Source organism: Hylobates moloch, unplaced genomic scaffold, assembly GCF_009828535.3.
Source record: "Hylobates moloch isolate HMO894 unplaced genomic scaffold, HMol_V3 SCAFFOLD_17, whole genome shotgun sequence".
Taxonomy (NCBI): Eukaryota; Metazoa; Chordata; class Mammalia; order Primates; family Hylobatidae; genus Hylobates; species Hylobates moloch.
In genome coordinates, this window is record NW_026652292.1 from 1,075,408 (window position 1) to 1,100,253 (window position 24,846).

At 52.5% G+C, this 24,846-nt stretch overlaps 1 protein-coding gene across 2 annotated transcripts in view; it reads right to left on the reverse strand.

The window, feature by feature from the left end:
• Positions 1-24,421, reverse strand: part of SLC6A3 (solute carrier family 6 member 3) — a 47,985-nt gene extending 23,564 nt beyond the window's left edge. Inside the window, exons 1-5 of one of the 2 annotated variants that reach the window (XM_032135437.2) lie at positions 24,136-24,421; positions 22,590-22,721; positions 14,052-14,286; positions 4,375-4,513; positions 3,061-3,195 (exon numbers count right to left, since the gene is read on the reverse strand). In XM_032135437.2, the coding sequence (XP_031991328.1) occupies positions 3,061-3,195; positions 4,375-4,513; positions 14,052-14,286; positions 22,590-22,721; positions 24,136-24,421 (927 nt within the window). The remainder of the gene's footprint in view (positions 1-3,060; positions 3,196-4,374; positions 4,514-14,051; positions 14,287-22,589; positions 22,722-24,135) is intronic. The other variant, XM_058430155.1, reaches the window with a different exon arrangement.
• Between the last annotated feature and the right edge of the window lie 425 nt (positions 24,422-24,846).

Consider the following 24,846-nt stretch of genomic DNA (forward strand, 5'->3'; position numbering starts at 1 on the left):
AGCCCACCTGCAGCTTAGATGCTGGTGCTGTGCCTGCCCAACTCAGTGGATGGCACCTACAACTCTGGATGTGAAAGGAAAGGTGGGTGGGTCCACGATTGGACCATTGTGGTATTTTAAAAAGTCAGCCACAACCTGCTAAGGTGAGGGCACTGCGGAGACCATTCAGTGACTCAGATGCCCCCCTTGGCCATCCCTGGGCCTTGGATGGGGAAGAAGGAGCAGCCAACCCCCCTTGGAGGCATCTGAGGGACTGGTCAGTTAGGGCTGTTCCTGCAAGTCCCTGGAGCCCATGGTACAGGTCTGTGGGCCAGGATGCTGAGGCAGAGACACCAGATGCTCCTGCTGGGGAGGCCAGGTGGGTCTCAGGGCATCGCAGGTCCCAAGTCAAGCTTGCCTGAGCTTGACTGAGCAAGGGAACCGGGTGCTGCAGAGGGGGCGGGGCCCTCTGTCCTTTGGGCAGCATGTCAGAGCCTCAAGGCCACCCCAGTTCCTGGGACAGTGTGTTTGGAGGCAGACAGCCGGTCCCCGCAGTCAGGGCTGTGCAGGTGGCCAGCGTCTCAGCATGAGGGGAGGAGCCAAGCCGAGAGTGGCTGGGTGGGCAGTGGGTGGAGAGGCTCATACCCTGATGTGGCTCCCATGCCGGTCATCAGCCACCTGCCGGCTGGATCAGGTGTCACAGGGGAGCGCCTGCCTCCTCCTCACCCTGAGCTGTGTGTGCAGCTCAGGCCTCTTCCCAGTGTCACCCCAGAGCCAGTGCCCATGGCTGCCTCCCTGGGTCTCACCTCATGCACTTTCACTCCAGGACCTGCAATTGTCCTTTCCTTCCATTTCTTTCCTGATTTCTCTCCACTATACATCAATCCATCATCTATTATCTATCAATCAATCATCTATCTATCTATCATCTATCACTGTCATCTATCAATCCATCACCAATCTATCATCTATCTGTCATCTCTATAATCTATCAACCATCTATCATCTATGAATATATGAAGTACATGTGTGTGTATGTATCTATCTCCATCCATCCTATTGTATATCCATCCTATCTACCTACCTATCATCCATCCATCCACCCATCCATCAGCCATCCATCCACCCATCCATCATCGATCCATCCATCCATGCTATCCAGCTACCTATAATTCATCCATCTACCCATCTGTCCATCATCCACCAATCCACCCATCATCCATCCATCCATCCACCCATCATCCATCCATCCATCCACCCATCCATCCATCCATCCATCCATCCATCCATCCATCCATGCTGTCCAGCTACCTATCATTCATCCATCCACCCATCCATCCATCATCCAGCAATCCACCCATCATCCATCCACCCATCCGTCATCCATACATTATCCATCCGTCCATCCTATCTAGCTACCTACCTATCATTCATCCACCCATTCACCCATCCATCATCCATTCATCATCCATCCATCCATGCATCCATCCATCCATCCATCCATCCATGCTATCCAGCTACCTACCTATCATTCATCCATCCACCCATCCATCCATCATCCAGCAATCTACCCATCATCCATCCACCCATGCATCATCCATCCATTATCCATCCGTCCATCCTATCTAGCTACCTATCTTTCATCCACCCATTCACCCATGCATCATCCATCCATCCATCCATCCATCCATTCATCCATCATCCATCCATCCATACTATCCAGCTACCTACCTATCATCCATTCCTCCATCCACCCATCCATTATCCATCCATCCAGCCAGCCAGCCAGGCTTCCATCCACCCATCCTATCTATCCATTCTATCTACCTACCTATCATCCATCCATCCTATCCACCTACCTACCTAGCATCCATCCATCCATCTAATCTATTCACTCTCTCCACCTAATTTTTGACATCTGATCTTTGTAATTTATTCTCCAATGAGCGTCTTTTCACATGCACTGGTGTTTGTTTTGCCTCCTCCTGGGGCTGCCTATTCTTCCTGGCTGGAGCACTAGGCTCTACGTTGTCCTTGTGGTATTTTTCTTTGATTCTATATATAACATGCCATGGTCCTGCAAACACACCCCTTGGCTTCATTTTGGCCTTTCTGGGGCCCTGACACCCTGCTGACTTCATGGTTTGTCCGGCTCCAGCTCTGCACTTGTGGGTCCCCAGCCACAGCTGATTTTGCTGCCCTGGTTGTCCTCCTCTCTCTTCCTTGGCTCCCGTGGGCCACACGCCTGCTGCACCCATGGCTCCTGTCTCCACAGGGCTTCCCCTTCAGTGCTGCAGACACACTTCCACCCCCACCCAGCTGCTTTGCAGGCTCATAGGTGCCATGTCCAGGTGCCTTCTCTCACTGCACCTGTCAGCTGCTGCCTCCCTGGGCTTCCTGGGAGGCTTGCAGCCATGTCCGCCCATCCCTTCTCCCCTTCCTTCCCACTTCTGCCTTGGGTTTACACTTGCCTCATGACCCCCAGACCTGGCTCCACCGGCCCACCCACATAGGGCAGCACCTCTCAACGGCCTCCTGCCTCACACCCCAGCTGAGATGGCCCTTCCCCTCTTGCCACGTTGTCCTCTCACAGCAACATGGACGCCCCTGGGTGGCTTTGGGGCCTGCCACCTCCCCTACTTAGTCCACCTGATTTCCAACGATGCCCCAAGGGAGCTGCCATTTTTGTCATGCCAGCCTTCCACCAACAGCTGCTTCTGTTTCTGGGCCTGTTTGCCAGGAATGGTGCAGCCCCTTCTCCTCCCTTTCTGGACAAGGGACCCATCCCCCATGGCCCAGCTAAGTCTCCTCTCTCTGGCAGGCTTTCTCCAAATATTTTAACCCTGAATTATTTCTTCTTTTGCTCACCAAATCTGCAGCCTGAGTCTAGATGGAGTTTTTGATGTAATTTGATTTAGATGACTCATACTGTATCACAGGTGCTTGGGATTTGGCTTCCTGAGGAAAGAACCGTGGTGTCTGCAACTCTGACACATCTCAGCCCTGGCAGGCAATGAATATGGAAACCTGGGAATGCCAGAGCCCCTGTGGACTGCGAAGCAGTGAGCGGATTGTACTCACAGATGCCTCGCAGAGCCGGTAGAAGTCAACGCTCAGGTATGCTCTGATGCCGTCTATAGCTCCAGGGAGGGTGACCCCACGCAGGAGCAGGGCAGTGAGGACCACGTATGGCATGGTGGCTGTGATCCATACCACCTGCAGGAGAGGACAGTGTCACCAGGCTGCACAGGCGGGGCCCTTGGTGGGAGCAGACACCGGCACGAGGGCACGAGGTTGCCCCGACGGCTTGTTGTCTGATTAGGAGGCCCAATTCCCAAACATTTCCTGGGAGGCCAGCTCAGCAAATGCTCACTGGAGTGAGAAGGTCAGACACTTTCTGTCCTGCACACCCTCCCGAGGGATGGAATGGGAAGAACAACTTGACAGGGAGAGCAAATTCCTTTTCTGCATCGGTCCTGCCAGAGTAGCTGGGAGTGGCTGATGGGGGTTTTCTGATGCGTGGGACGTGAGTGGATTCACTCTGGTGAACAGAACTGTGGCACGATGAAGGGTAGCTCTGGGCTGTGTCCCTGCGGGAGGCTCCCATGGCTGGTGCCATATGACACACACTATTCCAAGGGAGGGGCCATATCTTGGTCAAAACTGGTTTTGGCCCATATAACAACCAAAGTATTTTTTTTTTTTTTTTGAGATGGAGTTTCGCTCTTTTTGCCCAGGCTGGAGTGCAGTGGCATGATCTCGGCTCACTGCAACCTCCGCCTCCTGGGTTCAAGCAATTCTCCTGCCTCAGCCTCCCGTGTAGCTGGGATTATAGGCACGTGCCACCACGCCTGGCTAATTTTGTATTTTTAGTAGAGACGGGGTTTCATCATGTTGGCCAGGCTGTTCTTGAACCCCTGACCTCAGGTGATCTGCCCGCCTCAGCCTCCCAAAGTATTTTTATCAACAAAAAAATCATGTTGCGTGTGCCTTCCTGCCAGAAACACTGCCGTGGGTGCTTCCCTCCTGAGGCCCTTCCCCAAACACAGCCACATATGGAGCCAAAACCCAACTGTGCCATGTGTCCACCCAGCCCAGCCACGGCCACGTGTCCACCTCCCCCCACCCAGCCATGGCCACGGGTCACCCAAGCCAACCCAGCACAGCCACAGGTGTACCCTCAATCATGGCCACGCGTACACTCCCAACCTGATCATGGCCATGTGAGTCCCCCAAACTCAACCATGGCCATGTGTCCACCCCAACCTGGCCATGGCCACATTTGTAGCACAAAACCCAACTGAGGCCACGTGTGCACCCCCTGTCCAGCCACGGCCACATGTCCGCTTGGTGGCCCCATGTCTACAGGCCCAATTGGTGACCCTCGAGCCTCACCTTCCCCGAGGTCTTCACGCCCTTCCAGAGGCTGAAGTAGAGCAGCACGATGACCAGCACCAGGCAGGCTGTGAGCTGCCACCGCGGAGGCCCCAAGTCGTCGATGCCATGGCTCTGGTGGAGGTGCAGCACGCCACGTCTGCAGAGGGAAGTCAGCGGGGGACTCTGTGGGTGGCTGTCAACCCACCTGGAACTGGACGGCTGAGCTTGCACAGGGACCTGCCCTCCCCATCTCAGCAGGGCAGAAAGCATCCAGTCTGATGGACAACACATGCCTTCCAGGGAGGTCGGGCCCACAGGTCCCGGCAGAGGTGTTAGGGCTGCCCTTGAAACCCGTGGAGCACATGAGAGGCCCAGGAAGCCCTGCCTCACCGTCTGCCCTTGGCACCTCTGCTCACTGGAGCTGGGGAGGGAAAGGGCACCTTGGGTCTTTGAAGAAAAGGAGCCACAGAAACCAAAAGGAAGTTGCTGAGCAATGCTGGGTACCCACTGCTGCCCACAGTGCTGCCCACAGTGCTGGGTACCCACTGCTGCCCACAGTGCTGCCTACAGTGCTGGGTACCCACCACTGCCCACAGGTGCTGCCCACAGTGCTGGGTACCCACTGCTGCCCACAAGACAGCCCCAGGGTCCCTCTCCAGGGATGAGGCCGAGCAAACTCTAGCAATAATGCCAGGCACACAGGCGCCAGCCAGCACTGTTTTCTGAGGGGACGGCTCACGACACCTGCTCACAGCCCCTGCTGCTATGAGGATTCCACAAGGAACAGATTCAGTGGATGGCTCTGCTCCAGCAGGAATCACTTGCAGTTCCACTGTTTTTTCAAGGATCCCTCAAAAAGGGCAGAACAGAGGGTGAGGGACGGAGCTGACCATTGGCCACGCTCCTTGCAGGCACAGACCCTGGGCCCCCGTTCTGTGGGAACTCATTCCATCCTGGTGACACTCTGTGCGGGAGAACGTGCACCAGGCTACATGCAGTCGGCTGCGTCAGCACCGCAGACTGTGACTTGGGGCCAAGGCAACTGTAACAGCCATGCCGCTGCCACCGTAGAGTCAGGAGCTGTGACAGCCAGGAGCCGCGTTATGAAAGGAGCTCCCACTGCCCAGGTTTGCTTCTGTTGTGGGTCCACTGAAGTCCCCAGGAAATAACACCTGACACCCATGGTGGAACCCGGCTGACTGCAGCCTTGGGGAGCTTTCCACCAGCTGCGAGGCATTCCAGGGCCATGTCCCAGGAATTCGGCTCTTCAAACTCCAGAATCATACCAGACACCCTGGCTGCTGCCAACAGGGAGGGCCCCATGAGCCCTGAAAGGGCTGGACAGTGCCTCCGTCCTATCCTGGAGGGCGCCCAGGCACAGACCCCAGGTTGGCACAGGCCCCGGGTTGGCCAGGTGGGCAGATGGCTGCACCACTGAAACCATCACCACCATTCTCTGCTCTTCTCCGAGGGCAAGCCGCTCAGTCAGGAGGCTGCCCGTCACCCGCACTGCGCAGGGAAAGTCGTCTGAGCTGGTGGAGGTCACGCCTGCCCTTCCTGGGGCAGTGGGGACTCCCAGGGCCTTCTTCTCACTCCTACTGCCACACACCAGGCTCTGCCCCTGCTGGCCAATCCCTGTCGCTCTGCCCCCCCAGCAAGGTCTCATCACTGAGAGCTTCTGAGGCCTCACAGCAACTTCGTGCAGCCCGGACCACTCCTCACTCACTGCCCATGGTGTCACTGACCCCAGCATGCCACCCACCCATGCCTTGGCAGCCTCGGTGCCTCACACACACACGTGCATGAATTACACACCCAGACCAGACAGCACACCCTCTCCCCTTTCCCAGGTGCCTGGAGAAAAGGCAAACTCAGTCAATGCCCATACGTGGCACAGGCCCTCCTGGACCTGAGGGGGAGGCCCAGGGAAAGTGCGCTGCCCCACTTGGGGCCTTCTCACAAGGTTGCGTCCACAGCACACACAGCTGGCTCAGCATCAAACATGAAAGCAACCTCAGACGCAGCACCTCGACACACTGGGTCGAGCCGCTTCTCGAGATTAGAAAGTCACTGTGCTTTGAGGTTATTTGAAAACCCACAGACAATTTAGAGAACCGGACACTCCTGAGTGCTGTCAATTCGAGAAGAGGGGTCCCCACAGCTGACCACAGTGTGGGAACCAGCCATGCCAGGAGCAGGGGAAAGCCGTGCGTCTCCCAGCATGTCCATGCTTCTGAGGGCAGGGCAGGGCAGGCGAGACAATCAAAGGACGTCCGGGAAGGGGCATAAGTGCAGGCCCACGTGCAGGCGTTTCATAAGCCATAATAGTTGGGAGGACCAGAAAAGCGCCGGCCCAGGATGTTCACCAGGCATGGAAAAGGCACGGCACCTCCCAATTTCTGCTGGGCTCTTTTTCCTGGTGAATTCGTGGCCATGATTCAACTGGGTGACAGTGGAGCCACTGACGGTGATCCAGGCATGCTCAGGCCTCCCACACATCATTGTGATGACCTCACAGCAGCCCTCTCACCCCGTTTTACCAAGAGGGAGCCAAGGCAGTGAGGTGATGAAACAAGCTTCCAAAGGATAAAATTGTGCCAAAGCACATTAACTTCCTATTAGAACAAATCTAACACTCTCTAAACAAAGACGACAAGAGCTAATAGCCATTAGTGTAAAATTCATCAAGTCTAGCATCTAATAAAAAATTACTAGACATGACGAGAAGCAAGAAATGTGATCTACAACCGGAGGAAAATCAGTGAACAGCTACTTCACATGACACAGAAAAATTAACCCCAAATGGATAAAAGAGCCAAATATAAGGGCTAAAACCATAAAACTCTTGGAAGAGAACATAGGGTAAATTTTCACGATCTTGGACTTGGCAATGCTTTCTTAGATATGACCCAAAAGATGAATTAGGCTTCATCAAAACTTAAAACTTTTGTGCACTGAAGGATGCTATCAACAGAATAAAAAGGAAAACTACAGAATGAGAGAAAATATTTGCAAATCATCTATTAATCTGATAAGAGAATAATATCTAAAATATGTAAAGAACCCCTAAAACTCAACAACAAAAAAACTGACAGCCGAGTTCAAAAATGGGCAAAGGACTTGAATAGACATTTCTCTAAAGACGGTATACAAATGGCCAATAAACACATGAAGAGATGCCCAACAGTCACTAATCATTAAGGAAATACAAACCAAAAATACAATGACAGACCACTTCACACCCATTAGGATGGCTATTATCAAAATAGACAGGCAGAAAGTAAGTGTTGTCAAGGATGTGGGGTGTTCCGATTTGCATCCACTGTGGGAAACAGTGTGATGGTTCCTCAAAAAATTAAACACAGAATTATCACATAGCTCCAGCAATTCAACTTCTGGGTATCTACTCGAAAGCAGGTACTCAATACTGAAGTTCACAGCAGCATGTTTTTACAGTAGCCAAAAGGTGGAAGCAACCTAAATGTCCATCAAAAGAGAAATAGATCTGGCCAGGTGTGGTGGCTCACATTTGTAATTGCAGTGCTCTGGGAGGCTGAGGCGGGAGGATTACTTGAGCCCAGGAGTTTAAGACAGGCCTGGGCAACATGGCAAGACCCCACTTTACAAAAAATTTTAAAAAATTAGCTGGATGTGGTGTCACATACCTGTAGTCCCAGCTACTTGGGAGTCTGAGGCAGGAGGATTGCTTGAGCCCAGAAGGTCAAGGCTGCAGTGAGCCGTGATCATACCACTGCACACTCCAGCCTGGACAACAGAGTGAGATCCTGTTTCTAAAAAGGAAAAAGATAAATGGATAAACAAAACATGATATATCCATACACTGGAACTGGAATATTATTTGGCCTTAAAAAGGAATGAAATTCTGGTTCTGAAACTCTTCAATAAACCTTGAAGACATATGCTAAGGAAAATAAGCCAGTCACAAAAAAATAAGTGATTCTACTCAGAGGAGGGACCTAGAGTAGACAAATTCACAGAGGCAGAAAGTAGAATGGTAGCTGCCAGGGGCTGTGGTGAGGGAGGATGAGGACTTAGTATTTAATGGGGACAAAATTTTAGCTTTGGAGGAGGAGAAAGTTCCAATGGATGATGATGGTGGTTGCACAACATGTGATTGTACCTAATGCCACTGAACTGTGCACTGAAAAATGGCTAAGGTGGTAAAAGCAATGCTATGTATAGCTTACCACAATAGCCCCCCAAGAAAGCAAAATACTTTTGTGTAAAGCCCAAGCTGAATCACTGCCAGCAAGTCTACGCTATGAGAAATGTTAAAGGAAATTCTTTAGATGGAAGGAAGATGGTCTTAAATGGAAACCCCAATCTACATACAGGATCGGACAGCACTAGAGATGGTGACTATGCAGGTAAATATAAAACATTTCTTTGTTAGATTTATTTAAAATGTAAATGCTTAAAGCAGAAATAACAGCAAGGTATAAAGAAATAACAGCAAGAAATAAAATCTATGACAACAATTGCACGAAGGATGTGAGGGAAACAGAAGTCTACTGTTGTAGGCCCTTCTGTTCTGTGAAACGGTATCATGTCACTTGAAGGTAGACTGTGATAAGTTAAAGGTCAATGTTGTAAACCCTATAAAATCCACGAAAAAATGAAAACAGAAAGCTATAGTTTATTAGATAATAGTGTTGATAAAATGAAAGCCTAAAAAATTAATTCAAAACAGGGAATAGAGGAAACAAGAAACAAAGAAGAGATGGGGCAAAAAATTAGCATAATGAAAGACTTAAAGCCAGACATGCTGACAATTATTGAATGGAAACTCTAATTAAAAAACAGAAATTGCCATATTGGATAAAAAGCACAACAAACTCAATGGTGTCTACAATAAATCCATTTCATATATAATGACACATACAGTTTAAAAATAAAAGGCTGGAAAAGATAATACCACACAAACAGTAATCATACGAAAGTTGGGGTGGCCATATTACTATCAGACAAAGTAGACTTCAGAATGAGAAATCTAACCCAGAAGGACAGTTCAAATGGTAAAGCAGTCAATTCAAAGACTAATAATAATAAACATGTATGCACTTCATAGCAGAGTTTCAAAATACGTGAATGAAGCAAATACTGACAGAAGTGAAAAGAAATAGACAAATCTACCATTACAGTTGAGATTTCAGTACCCCTTTCTCAGTAACTGATAGAGCAAGTAGACAGAAAACCAGTAAGGATATAGAAAACCTGAAAAACACAATGACCTAACATGACCTCTCTGACATTTATGCAACTCTCCAACCAAAGACAGCAGAATACATATTCTTTCTAGGTGCACGTGGAACATTCACCAGTGTAAACCATCTAGTAGGTCGTAAACAAGTCTCAATATATTTTAAAATATTAAAGATGTATAAGCATATCATCTTGCCAAAACAGAATTAAATTAGAAATCAATAACAAAAATATCTAGCAAACCTCCAAATATTTCAAATTAAACAACAAACTTCTAAAAATGCCCTGTTAGTCAAATAGAAATCCAAAGAAAGATTAGGGAATACTTTGAACTGAATGAAATGAAAACACAGCATATCAAATTTTGTGGGATGCAGCTAATGCAGTCCGTTTGAGGCAAATTAATAGCTTTAATTTATAACTTTATAATTCATATTGGGCAGTGTTGATAAGTATTTATGGAAGTGGGGAAACTGTAAACTGGTCAGAGTTGTGTGGTCCTGTGTTGGGGTTTTGAAATGAAAACACAGCATATCAAATTTGTGGGATGCAGCCCATCAATAATCTCCAGGTTCCTACAAGGAAGGGTTCCTTCCATTTCTCTGCAGGAACCATTTCTGCCCCCTCCCTCTGGTGGGTGGGCTGCTGCCCAAGAAGGAAGTGGCAATGCAGGAAGGCTGGCTGGGACCCCTGGGGGCCAGGGGTGCCAGCAACTCCCACAGGATACGTTTCATTTGCCAACCCTGAGGAACACTGGGTGCAGGAGCCAGAACTGCACACAGCATTCATGGCACATGGAGGAAGCACTGTCAGTGGGGCAGCTCAGCAGTCTTTTCTGACTTAGGGCCTAGAAGACACGGCCAGCGTCTCACCCAGGCCTCACAGTTACTTCCTGAGGACCTGTAGTAAAAACGCACGATAAAGCCCTTTCAGATCTACTCCTGCTAACATCTTAGTTGTCAAATTTATGACACGGCATGTTTCGTACATTGTGTAGGAAACTCAATCCTTTTTGTGGTTACTGACAAAGTCAGGCATGCCCATTATCTAGGACAAAGAGCTGCACTGTCATACATCACAGCCACTCTGGCCTTCATGGCCTTTCATGGTGAGACATCCACTCCCTGATTACATGCGCTGGCAGGAACCTGACATCCTTTGTCCAGTGATCTGCTTTATAAAGTAGGTTTGAAATCCAGAAAACCCCTGGCAGACCTGAGCACATTACAACTGTCCCCCCTGCTCCCCAAGAGTCACTGGGGCCTGTTTCAGGGGAACCTCAGTTCCACTGGTGGGAAAATCACCTTCAGAAGGTGTGGGAGGAGTGCCAAGCGCCTCAGTGCCTTGGGTCATTAATCATTTGTGAATTGATCTTAAACCTTCTCCAACTCCCCATGTCTGCTCTTGAGCTGCCACCAGCTAAAGTGTACCACGTGCCAGTGTGGACAGGGCTTCTGAGTGAAGGGCTGGGCACCTTTCTGTTTCCTTCCTTCCTTCCAGACTGAGAACTTCCAAATAGACTTCACTAGCCTGATCGTTTAAAATAATAGCACGTGTTCTTTCCTTCTAGCATTCTTAACAACAAATCACTGGACTAATCATTACACTAAGTTTTCCTCTCCAATTTTGTTATCTGAACATCACTTCGATGAGTCAACGTTTCCCACACTGCCCAAACAAAAGGAAGGCAGTCCACACGTGGCGGCACTTGGCAGCTTTAACAGGGCATTGGGTACTGGGAACTCTAAGGCTCTTGCCCTGGTGGCGCCTCTGTGGCCTCTGACCCTGGCTCTGTGTGCCCCCCACTTTCTCCTGCTGTCCCATCTCTTTGATCACATGCTAACCCTGAGAGCTGGGCACACAGCAAGGGCACATGCAGCCCAGGCCTGGGGTGTTCATGGGGTGTTTAATTAGGGAAATGTAGGTGTGAACAGGCCATCCACACGCAGTGGGAGTTTTCTCCCTCGAGAATGTTAAAATCTACTTGGACAAATGGTGTGACTGTGCGTTATTTGGACGATTTTATCATTTCCTGCTTGCCTGTCACCCACGAGAGTCCTGCCCAGACTCTCCCACAACCTTGCCTGCAGCTGCGCTTCCCATGGCGATGCTCGCCTGTGTCTTCAGGCAAACCAACCAGGACTCATCCCGGGTGCACCTCCTCTCCCGCCTGCCCCACCTTCTGAAACCAGCCCTCCTCCCACAAGTGCCTTCCTGGCACCTCAGCCTGGACTCTTTCTCCTCCTGCTGGGTACTTGGTGGGCCCCTCTCTCCCATCGTGGCACCGTCCTCCTCAGAGTTCTTCACTCTTGTCCAACTCCCAAACCACAAGAAAGGCCCACACAACACTCACCCCATGCGATCTTCCTCATGCTCTAAGAAAAACGCTGGGTGGCCCCCCCAAAACCTGCCTCCACCCCGGCTCCTCACCTCCGATGCCAGTCCCGGCAATATGCTTCCATGCCCGAGGAGGAATTCTAGAACCAAGCACTTGGGTTCTGAATATCTGAGCGCAGAGCAGTTTGAGAGACGGAACGCCTGCCCACCATGAGAACTGGTCCCTTTCCAGCAGCATCAGCCCTACTTTCTCCAAGCCACACCCTCCGGGCTGCCCGAAGGCTCCATCTCAGCCATCTCTGACAAGACCCCCAGGAGAGGGTGAAGGTCCCTTCCTTGCAGGGAAAGACCTCAGTGATGTCTGTTGATACGGTTTTCAGATATAGAAAGCATCTCTCTGGGAGGTTGTGCACCCTGAAGGTTCCTTTGCAGACCAAGACCACAGTTCTCGGGGATGATCCTCCCCCAGCAGAGGCGAGGTGGGGGCTTCTCTGCTCACCTCCCGCCTGGCTGTACCTATGACCATGACTTGTACAAACATAACATGAGATGCTTCATTTGCTTTCAAGCTCCCTGTTTTCTGACTCAAAACAAATTTTGCAAAGGCACCTCCTGGCTGTTAAAACTGGAATTATTCTTATTGGCAAAGTTCCTTTTCCTAGCTTGAAGTGGACTCATTTTTGCATATAAACGTGAATAAGATGCGTCTAACTAGGCAAGCGAGTCCCCAAAACAGGAACGCCCTGGCTGACGGGAAACAGTGGTTGTGGGGAGAATCGCGCAAATGTCCTCTCCTCCTCTCCAAAATGGCAGCTAAGAGTCCGCCTGTCAGAACGGCGACCCGGCATGAGGCCCCAGGCCCAGCTGGCGAGGGCAGGAGGATGTGGATGGCACCTGCCAGGTCCGGATTCTGGGAGGGGTCCAGGGGAAACAGGGAACCCCTGGGGGTCAGTCACGGCCCTTCCAGGCTGGGCCAGGCCATTGGTGATGAGAGAGGGCCAGCAGGAGCTGGCATGGGGCCCAAAAGGACTTCATCGGAGACATCGGGGTCCAGGAAAGCAGTTGCTGCAGGTGGATGGTGACGGGCAGGCCTGGCCAGAGTGGACAGTGAGGGAAGGGCCTGGATGGGGTGGACTGTGCGGGTTGGGTCTGGCTGGGGTGGACTGTATGGGTTGGGCCTGGCTGGGGTGGACAGTGAGTGATGGGCCTGACCAGGGTAGACAGTGTGGGTTGGGTCTGGCCGGGGTGGACGGTGAGGGGTGGGTCTGGCTGGGGTGAACTTTGTGGTTTGTGCCTGGCTGAGGTGGACAGTGAGGGAGGGGCCTGGCTGGGGTGGACTTTGTGGTTTGTGCCTGGCTGAGGTGGACAGTGAGGGAGGGGCCTGGCTGGGGTGGACTTTGTGGTTTGTGCCTGGCCGAGATGGACAGTGAGGGTTGGGCCTGGCTGGGGAGGACTGTGCAGGTCAGGCCTGGCCAGGGAAAAGGGAGAAAGAGACAGAGACCCAGGAGGCTGCTGGACATGGGATACGCCAGCACGGGAGGTGGAAAGAGGCCCAGAGACAGAAATAAAGCCATGCACGTAAACAACAAAAAGTCTTGCGAAAAGCGGACGGCTGGGTCACCATGGAGACGGGGGCTCCCTACTGAAGCCAGAGACTTCTTGCGCAGTGACACCCAGAAAGGTATCTTTTCTGGAGAGGCCAAGGGCAATTCGGGCCCAGGCTATGCACAGAGGAAGGGCAGGGAGGAAGGGAGCCCAGACATGGGGCTGACTCACTCCAGAGGCGCCACTGCAGCTCCCAGAGACTGGAGCTTGCCCACCTTCTGCACAGGGGCTGCTGTGTTCCCCACCAACCCCCTCCCGCCCTGAGCCGCCGCTGGGAGCAGCCAGGGGAGCTGCTCAGTGCCCCATCCTTGCTGAGGGCTCGCCCTACAGGAGCTTTGCTGAGCTCCTGGAGACCACCACAGTGATTCAGAAATGTGCTCCTCCAGAGCACTAAAGGGATGGAGTGCAGGAACGGGTTCACCCTCCCTGCACCCTAGGAGTCAGCAAGGGCTGGTGTCTAACCAAGGGGCTACCATGGGGGACCCGGCTGCGCCATCTCTCCCTTTCCCGAGGACCCGAATCCCACTTACTCAAAGTACTCGGCAGCAGGTGTGGTCCCAAAAGTGTCGTTGAGGCCTGGGCTGTTGCCACTGGAGTCACCAGGGTGGGCATCCGAGCAGTTGGGGCTGTTCCAGGAGTTGTTGCAGTGGATCCAGGGGAGCTCCGTGGTGAAGGAGGAGAAGAGATAGTGCAGCGCCCAGGCAATGATGACATTGTAGAAGAAGCCGACATACAGCGAGATGAGGATGACCGTGAAGCCCACACCTAGCGGGAAGGGGGAGGCCGTGGAGCCCACGCGGGTGGAGCACAGAGCCACCATCAGCAACGTGTCCCTTCTGCCTCCCCTCACAGAAGACATTACCCTCAGCCCACAGCTCCTGGACAGCCCTGATGCCCGTGAAAGGCCTGAGACCGGATTTCACACTGTGACCACAGAGAAGAAGCTGCCCACTCCCCAAAACCATGTACTTCTACACAAGGACTTTCAGGGTGTCTCTGAGGGACGTCCAGGGCCAGCAAGGTCACTCAGATCTATGACGAGTATCCAGGGCCACCCTTATGCACCCAGAGATCCCCAGGGACACCAAGGTCACCCCCAGCCACACATAGTCATCCATCCCCACCACAGCCACTCAGGATCCATAAGGGTCATCCAGGATCATTGAGGCCATCTAGGGGCTACTCTGGGTGACCCAGGGCAACCCAACCCATGGTTAACCAGGGCTATCAGGCCCATGTGAAACCATCAGAATCATCCACGGCCACCCAGAAGCACCCAGGGCTACCTAGGGAACCCATGCAAATAGGGCCATCAAAGGTCATCTAGGGTTACCCAGGAACACCCAGTGTCTCCCAGAGCCATCAAGACTGCCAGTAGTCACTAAGGGATGCCTGGGGTCCTTGACAGCCATCCACAGCCACCCACAGCCACCAGGCTCATTCAGGACTATGGAGGGCACCCAGGACCACACATGATCACCCAGGCTAATCCAGGGCCACTTTGAGTCGCAAAGGGCCATCCATGGCCATCCACAGCCATCTCCATTCATCCACAACTATCCACGGTCAGCTATAGCCATCCACAACCATTCATGGCCATCCATGGCCATCCACATCCATCCAAAGCCATCCACAACCATCCATTCATCCACATCCATCCACAACCATCCACATCCATCCACAACCATCCACATCCATCCACATCCATCCACAGTCATCCACGGCCATCCACAACCACCCACGTCCACCCCTGGCCATCCACAACAATCCACTGGCATTCACAACCATCCACAGCCACTTACGGACATCCACAACTATCCACGGTCATCCATAGCCATCCACAACCATTCATAGCCATCCATGGCCATCCACATCCATCCACAGCCATCCACAGCCAACCCACAGTCATCCATGGCCGTCCACAACCACCCACATCCACCCCTGGCCTTCCACAACAATCCACTGCCATTCACAACCATCCACAGCCATCTACAGACATCCACAGCCATCCACAGCCATCTGCATTTACCCACAACTATCTACAGCCACCCATGGCCATCCACAGCCACCCATGGCCATCGAGAACCATCCATAGCCATCTATGGCCATCTGTGGCCATCTATAGCTGCTCATGCCACTCCCACAAGACTACTCAGAAGAGTCATCTGGGCTCATTTATAGCCATGTGGAGCCATCCAAGGTCACACTACCCATGCATGACCATCCACGGTTTCCTAGAATCACCCAGGGCCACATGAGACCACCAGGGTCCACCCAGGGCAGGTAAGATCATCCAGGACTTCCTTGGGCCACCCAGAGCCTTGCATGACTATGAAGGACTACTCAGAGCCATGTTTGACCTTCCAAGGCCTCCCAGGGCCATGCAAGACCATCAAGGACCAGCCAGGGCCATCCATGGCCATCCAATGCCATCCAGGGTCTTTTAGAGTGTCCTTTCCAGGATCACAGACCTGGAGTTTGGGATCCATCATTTATGGGGACTCCTGGTAAACTGGAACAGAACTCAGTGGTCAGCAGTCTTTGGAGTCGTGTCAGCCTGACTGGTGGGCAGATGGGCCTGGTGGTCAGACGGCTTCCTCCTTGTTCACTGCCGGATGGGCACCATCACGTTCTTGCTACTGGGGTTCACTTTACTAAGCTCCAGGAAGAATTTTTTTCATTTCCACATTTCTTCTCAGTTTGCTAACATGATTAGTTTGGGTACAACTTTGATTTACTTTATTAACACCCAGTAGGCGCCATGCCCTGTCTTGCCTGCCCATGGCCAGAGTAGGAGCATACCTTCAAGGGGACTTGCAGGGAGTGGCCTGGGCTGCTTTTTATGGTCTCAATCCTTAGGAGAAGCTGTTCTCATGCTCAGGGCACCTCAGTAAAGTTCTCTTCCTACCCTGAAAGCAAAAAGAAGGCTCAAAACTTTGTTTTAAACAGATCTAGGATCAGGAGTGTGGGTAATCCCTCTTGGACAGCGTGCTCAGCAGTGGTGATGATGAAAGCCAAGCTGCTGCCTTTGGAAGGTCTTCTCCCATGTGGATCTGGTCCATATTAAATAATTCTGTATTGCGGTCTGTCACGGATTGCCTTTGGAAGGTCTTCTCCTGTGTGGATCTGGTCCATATTAAATAATTCTGTATTACCATCTGTCCGGAGTCCCTTAGGAGAGGCTGGATTGTGATCCACAGTGAACTCACCCAGGCAGCCAGGTTGGGAGCCACGCTCTGGGGAAGCCACACTGTTTCCAGACAGCACTGTGGAGGGTTTTCCATGCTGGTGACTGACAGTGGATGCCCAATTTGAAGATTTGTCAAGGTTAAAACTTTCTGTACCAAGTCCTTAGTTTGAAACCCAGGGAAGTCTTTGATAAAACAACACCAGAGTAGATCCCAATCCAGAGTCCAAAGGAAGGGCTGACCGTGCCCTGGGTCCTTCCAGAGCCACTGCTTGTGTTTCCTGCCCTGCACCACAGATCGGCAGGGACACCATGGGATCATGACTCACCATGGCCACTGTGCATGACATCACCATTGGCCACACTGGCTGACACGGGTCCCAGAGCAAATGGGCCTGCTCTGATCCATGGGACAGTGCAGCCCCCACACCAGAGTCCCCCTTACCAAGAGGACCCCTCCCGGTTGTGGATGCTTCCCTGGGCACCTGGGTGAGGAAATGGCTCCCTTGAACGGTGGTGGCCACTGTCAGCACTGGCCAGGCATTTGGTTGCTCCAAGCCCTGCCCTTCAGGAAGGCAGGGCCCCTGACCTGGGCCACTGACGTGCCCTGCCCTTCAGGAAGGCAGGGCCCCTGACCTGGGCCACTGACGTGCAGCCCCTCACCAACCAGCCAACTTCACCATGAGCTCCTCAAGCTCACTGAAGGCCCAGACACGAAACCCTGTTTTCTACAGAAACTTCTAGTGGTCTCTGCTCATGACATCACTGTGGGCTCTAGATGAAGCTTCACCTGACACATTTCTTAAACACCATTTAGTGACACAGCAGGCTGTCTCCCCAAGGAGGTGGCAGGCAAAGTCCCTGCTTGCGTTTCCAGGGAAAATGTTCATGAGAACATGGCGCTTCCCTTCCCTCCTGTCTGACTCCCAGGAAGCTCGGCACTAAGCGTGAATTTCAAGCATAGCTCTTAAGGTCCATTTCCTTACATTTATTTTTGCTTAGTACTTTTTTTTATATTAACCTTGTGTGTAGTTTGTTTTGTGTTTGAGAAATCACACTAAAATATGATTGACTATAAAATATTTTATATTCAATACAATCAAATGGTGGGGTTTCCAGGGCATCTGTAAAATGGGATTGCCCTTGGCAATGAAACTGAAACCTGACAAACAGAAGCCGGCCGAGGGTCCTGCCTGCAAATGGTGCTTCGCCCACCAGAGCACAGCCGCCCTGCACCACCCCTGAACACCACTACACCCCAGGGCACCCACGACAGCTGGCTTCAGGATAGGGTGTTGTCAACACATGCGCGGATCCCGCTGGAGGAAGCCTCTGGTGGAGCAGCCCCTCCCCACCTCACAGGAGGCATCAAGCAGGTCTTTGGAAGAAAGACGGGAGAGAGCCAGGCGTGGTGGCTCAGCCTGTAATCCCAGCACTTTGGGAGGCCGAGGCAGGTGGATCACGAGGTCAGGCGATCGAGACCATCCTGGCTAAAGAGGGCCGGGCGCGGTGGCTCACGCCTGTAATCCCAGCACTTTGGGAGGCCGAGGCAGGTGGATCACGAGGTCAGGCGATCGAGACCATCCTGGCTACCACGATGAAACCCCGTCTCTACTAAAAATACAAAAAATCAGCTGGGCTTGGTGGCACGCACCTGTAGCCCAAGCTGCTCGGGAGGCTGAGGCAGGAGAATTGCTTAAACCCGGGACACGGAGGTTACAGTGAGCCAAGATCACACCTTTGCACTCCAGCCTGGCGACAGAGCAAGACTCTGTCTCAAAAAAAAAAAAAAAAAAAAAAAAATCAAAAAAAAAAAAAAAAAAAAAAAAAGACGGGAGAGGAAGCCTCTCTGTGTCAGTCTGGTTGTCTTTAGTATGTGCTCGCTGTGTGTGCATGTACCAGAGAGACAGAAAGGAGAAGAGACAGAACAGGAGAGACACAGAGAGGAAAGGAGGGAGGGAGACAGAAAGAGACACAGGGAGAGGGAGAGAGAGAGAGAGAGGGGCGGGGAGGAGAGGGAGAGTTTTAAAGACCCACCTCTCAGGACCCTGGGGTACACTGCGGGGCTGAAGGCCCCAGAGGCCCCTCTGGCTGTGGTGCCCATCCCAAGCTGCTTTGGCGAGACTATGGGAAATGCATGTGAGTCATGGCCGCTGAGCAGCTGGGCCTCACCGTGAACTCCACCCTCTGGCCCTCGATGGTGGATCTTGGCTCCCAGTTAGGAGCAGGGAGCAGCTCGCAGGTCTGCAGGAGGGGAAGGGCCAGGAACAACCAGGCTCCCTGGAGAGCTGGCTTCGTTTCCCCATGGAATTGCCACCTGCTTAGGGCTGGATGGCCTTTTAGCTCCATAATGATTGTTTTGGGCACTTTAGCTGATGTCTTAATTTACCACGTGGCACTTCTATTCAGTGAGACATGAAAACGCGTGCATTTTTATTAACCAAATTTTTAAAAAGGACAAAGGCACATGTATCAGGGTGCTGGGGGTGCATGGTGTACATCTAATTTCATAAGCAGTGTCAGTCTCCTCTAAACTGGCATCCTGCGGTTGACAGGTAGGCAGAACAAACAAGACGCTGGCACTGGAACCTGCAGTGTTACTGAGATTCAACAACTCAAGGTATCTCGTCTCTAAAAAGAAGTCCAGCTTTATTGCACTGATTCATCTATCCCTTCATGGGTCGAACAGTTCACTCTCTGTGATTTGCAATTTTCCTTCCTCACCAGGACTAGGTGAGGGTGAACAAGCTCTTCCCAAGATCCGCCCGTGGGGCCACAAGCCTTCCTTCCTGCGGCCACGCTTTGCAGCCCTCCTCTGGGGCTAGTCTTCAGAACGAAGCTGGCGGCGTGGGATGCAGGATTGTGGGCACAGGGGCTGTGACATGGAGGAGACAACTGCCCAGCTTCCCCCAGCTGTGCATTGTGGAGAACACGACGAGATGCCCGCATCCGCCGGCTGCATTTCTTCAGAACGAGGTGCCACTGCTCACGCTGACGGAAGTCAAAGGTTCTCTACTAGCCCAAGTCACGTTGGTGCTCTGAAATTCTTAGAAATTGCTTCCTGACATTTTATGGACTGCATCGTGAAGACCCACAGCGGCAGCTTTGTTGGTGAACATCCTTTCCGTGTGACAGACAGAAGGAAATGAGCTCTTATCTGTGGACCCACAGGTCCCTTTTTCTCCTGCCCTCCTCACCTGAATCCTGCATGTGAAGAGGTGATTTAACTTGCTCCAACACCAGCTCACCGGCGGGGATGGGGCACGGGGCTGTGCCATGTAAGACACTTGTGACAGACTCCAGGGTGGCTCTTGAAAATCCAGCAAAGCACAGCTTGACGTCGCTGCAGCCTGTGCCAGAGCACAATGTCATCTTTCCTCAGTTTCCCCTACCCCAATGGGCCGGCTTCCTCTCTGACTCAGCATTCCAAGGCTCTGAGCACTCAGATACTCTCCAACACGGACCACGGTGCAAGCTCAGCGTCGCTTACTACTGCAGGCCCAGAGGCAGCGTCTCCTCCCTAAAACACGTCCGTGCCACTGGCCGGGGCCGAGGAGGACACAGGTAACGTGTGTGTGTCTTGAACTGTTAGCCTGGGTTCACTGCAACGCCCGATTTGACATGCGCACCTGTCTGTCTGTAACAACACGCCTGGGTCTTCCGTTAGCTGCTACCTTCCTCCATCGGGGACCTGATATCGGTGACCTGACAACGGGGACGGAGGCATGTTCTGAGAAATTCTTGTACGGTTTGACTTCTACCTGCAGATCCTGCCAAGGGGTCATCTGGCACCAGTGCCTGCCCAAAGCATCTGTCTCTTACTCTGAAGATGTGTGTGGGGTGGGGGTGGGGAGGGACGCCTCTTTTTGTAGCTCCATTTCAGTGCAGTTCAGTGAATATGGAGCCTAGGAAGAAACTACTGAAGTTCTAAGATTCACTAAGTAGCCCATTAAGAATGAACGAGTCTCGTGCCTGGGAAGAGCCATCACACCTGACCAGTGGGAAGAGCCATCACACCTGACCAGTGGGAAGAGCCATCACACCTGTCCAGACTCAGCATTTCCACGGCTGCGAGAGTGACTTCTCCTCCTGGAGCCTGACCTCAGCAGCTGTGAAATGCCATCTGTTCCCTCTCCGAAGGGAGGTCAGCAGCTCGCCTCTGAAGGCCCACCCCTGACCCACTGGTAATGGTGCTGGGCTTGGCTGTCTTCTAAACACACAGCTTTTCCAGAACTTCTATAAGTGTCCAGAGGCTGACCTTCTAGTAGTCATTTTCTTAATGCCAATTTTCTGAGTGGTGCCTCTGCGTAAACGCCTGAATCCTCCCTGAACCACCAGCCCCTGAGAGGTGGCTTTGGCCCACTGGGCAAGCGTGACCTGTGTGCATGGACTGGGGAGTCAGAAACATCTGGGATCAAATCCCACTCTGCTCTGATGGGGACACCAGGGGGAACGACCCCAGCCCTCTGGTCCTCAGCATCTGCATCTCCAACACAGAGACATAGTGTGTGCCCTTCCCAGGGTCTTGTGAGGATGGAGTCAGAAATGCCAGGAGAGGGCCTGGTGCTGGGCAGGCCACCTGCACTCAACACAAGCTGTGTCCACTTCATGGTGCCAGAGCAGGACACCAGCAGCCAGAAAGGTTCAGTGACAACTAGATGGATCAATAGCTAATAGATAGGTGGATAGGTCGATAGGTGGATGGATGGATGGATCCATACATAGATGAATGGGTGGATGGATGGAACAATGGATAACAGATGGATGAATGGATAGATCAATAGATAGAAGATGGATGGATGGATAGATCCATAGATAGATGAATGGATGAATGAACAGATGGATTGATAGGTAGATGGATGGATCAATAGATAATGGATGGATGGATGGATGATAGATCCATAGATAGATGAATGGATGGATGAATGGATGGGTGGATGAACGGATTGATAGGTGGATGGATCAATAGAAAATAGATGGATGAATGGGTAGATGATAGACAGGCGAATAGATGATTGATAGATAATAGATAGATAGAGTTGTGGGATGTGTCCCTCCCCCAAGTTCGTCTGTTGAAGTTCTAACCCCCCAAACCTCAGAATGTGACTTTATTTAGAGACAAGATCTTTACAGAGGTGATCAAGTTAAAGTGAGGTCATTAGGGTGTCCCTAATCCAACAGGACTTGTGGCCTCATAAAAAGGGGGAATTTGGTTACAGAGATATGCATAGAAGCAAGCAGTATAAAGAGGCACAGGTAGAAGACAGTCTCTGAGCTGAGGAGAGAGGCTAGAACAGACGCTTCCTCACAGCCTCAGAAGAAATCAACCCTACTGACACCTTGATCTTGGACTTCCAGCCTCCAGAGCTGTGAGACAATAAACGTGTGTCTTTTAAGCCTCCCAGTTTGTGTCATTTGTTACAGCAGCCACAGGAAACAGATACAGATAGATGATGATGATAGATGGATGGATTAGGTAGATAGGTAGATAGATGGGTGAATGATTGATATAAAGATCAGTAATAAAGATAGATAATGGATAGATAGATAACAGATGATTGATGGATGGATGGATGGATGATAGGTAGATGGCAGATCCATAGATAGACATGTGTTTTATCTTAACTACATTTTAACATCTTGACAAAGTAACACCACAAATGAATTGTAGGACCCTCACCTAGAGCAAGGGAATGAACTATCCAGTCCTTGTCATCACAGATCTTTAAGGTAGGACCCAAGTTCAAGTGGCGTGTGCCATGCCTGTGTCTTAGCAAAGCAGGGCTGGATGCCCATGATGCGGCTGGCTTGCTTTGAAAGCTCCAGCGTCACCACCGTGATCCGTGCTGCACCAGGGTGAAGGGAGGCACCCGCACATTACCTTTCAGTACGGGGCAGATCTTCCAGACACCAGCGGCCCCTTCCCTGTTGAACTGGCCGAGGGCCAGCTCCATGTAGAAAAGTGGCATCCCAGCAATGACCATGAAGAGCAGGTAGGGGACCAGGAAGGCACCTGTGGGGCAGAACAGCACCTCGAGTTTGGGGCCTTGGAAGGGCCCATCTCTCCTCATGGGAGCTCGGTCTGCTACCCCCGTCAACTACCCATGTCCTGGCCTGACCCTTTCACCCCACTCTCCAACAGGAAGTCCCAGGCTGGGGTAGGTGAGTCCCGAAGCCTGCCCTCCACTGCTGTCAGTGCCTGACACGTCCCTCCTGGATCCCCTTGTCATTGCACACCCCGAGCCGTGAAGTCAAACCCAAGAGCAGCACAGGGAGGCCCTGCCCATGCTCGGCAGTGCTCTAGGTACTGTCCTTCCCCGTGGTGGTTCGGGGTGCCCGTCCCTGGCCTGCATCCCCCCCATTTTGCCCTCATCCTCTTTGCCTCTTGAGTTGTGAATCCATGACCCCCCAACTCTGCCCCTGAGCTGAGTGGGCCCTGCCGTCCTGTCCCCAGCTTCCAGGGCCCTCAGCGGCTGCCCCCATCGACAGTGGCTGAGGGTCTTTGCTTGCCCCAGGTGCTGGGAGCCCCTCCAGGGTAGGGCCTAGTTCCTCTGAAACCTGCACCTCCCCCGCCCCCAGCACAAAGCCCAGGGAACCCTGGTCCCAACCCCCTAAATTCCCTCTGCTCCCCTGGTCTGACTGGAGTGAGGGAGAGCTTTGCCACTCTCTCTCCTGGGGAAGGGGAGGGGGAGGCATGGGGCCCCTCAGCTCTGTCTTTGGGCAACTTCCTGTACCTGCTGAGGCCTCTGACTTCCCCTCTTCAAGATAGGCATAAAATGCCAGCCTCCTCCCAGGCATCCTGTGAGGCTTCCCCCCACATTCTTCCCCAGGCCTCCCTTCCCAGACCTAGCATAGAGGCCAACGAGGGAGGCCAGGCTGGGAGGCTGGGAGGCCCAAAGAGGCTCCTGGGAAGGGATCACCAATGTTCTTGGACGTCCCAGGTGGCCCTGCCTTGATCTTCGCTTTCTGGCTCTGTGGCTGGGTTCTGGAGGGTGCAGGGGACACAGGCACTTTCCAGGGGCCTCCTCTGCCACTCCAGGCCTCCACATGCTTTGCAAAGCCTGCCAAAGTCAGCCAGAGGCTGTTCTTTGGACCTTTGAGAATTTTCTTTCCAAAGTGAAAATAGCCTCTGGAAACAGGAGGCAGAGCCAAGCTGCTCCGTCGGCCGCCCCCCACCCCCCAGCTTCTTCGCTGGCCTCCCTTTCCTGAACTCTGAAATGCAGGCGTGGGACAAGGCAGCTCCGAGCCCTGCTCTATGGTTTTGTGATGTCCTCTGGGAAGATCTGTACCGGCCGCGAGCTCTCACAGGGAGCTCCGTCTTCGTGCATGGGAACAGCTTTATCTCGTTCGCGTGCGTGGCTTGGCCCCGGCTGCCCCCACGGCCCCCGCCCGGCCAGCGTGCCCAGGAAGGCTGAGACGGGACTTACCCCCGCCGTTTTTGTAGCACAGGTAGGGGAAGCGCCAGACGTTGGCCAGGTCCACAGCAAAGCCAATGACGGACAGGAGAAAGTCGATCTTCTTGCCCCAGGTCTCCCGATCCTGGGCCTCCACGGGGCTCTGTCGCGGGTTGGTGAGGGTGGAGCTGGTGAGCTGCACTCCGTTCTGCTCCTTGACAAGGATGAGCTCCACCTCTTTCGGGCCCATGGCGTTGGGTTCCTTAGCCGGGGCCACCACGGAAGACATGAGTCCCACGGAGCATTTGCTCTTACTCATGGGCACACTGGGAATTGAGGAATTCTGTGCTTCTTCCCTCTTGGTCTTCAGCCAATATGAAAAATAAACACACAACAGGAATGCAACAATTCAGCAGCCAGGGCTAGGGACGCGCCTGGTGTGGAGGACAGAGCGCCCTGGGCAGAGCCCCGAGACATTCACAGGCATTCCTCTGGGGAGGGATGGGTGCATTCCCAGCGCCTGAGATGGCACAGCTGGGGCACAGGAGCTGGGAAGTGCCAGCCCTCACCACAGGGCTGGGGCACTGGCCCATGGAGGCCTCAAGACAGACACTCTGGTTTGCCCCTCCTTCCCCTGCACCCCTCCTCACTCCTATCAAAGTGCAATGCTGTGTGACCCCCCAACTCTATTGTTATTAGAAAGCTCTAGCGTGGCTTTCTAATAACAATGCATGGATATCAGAG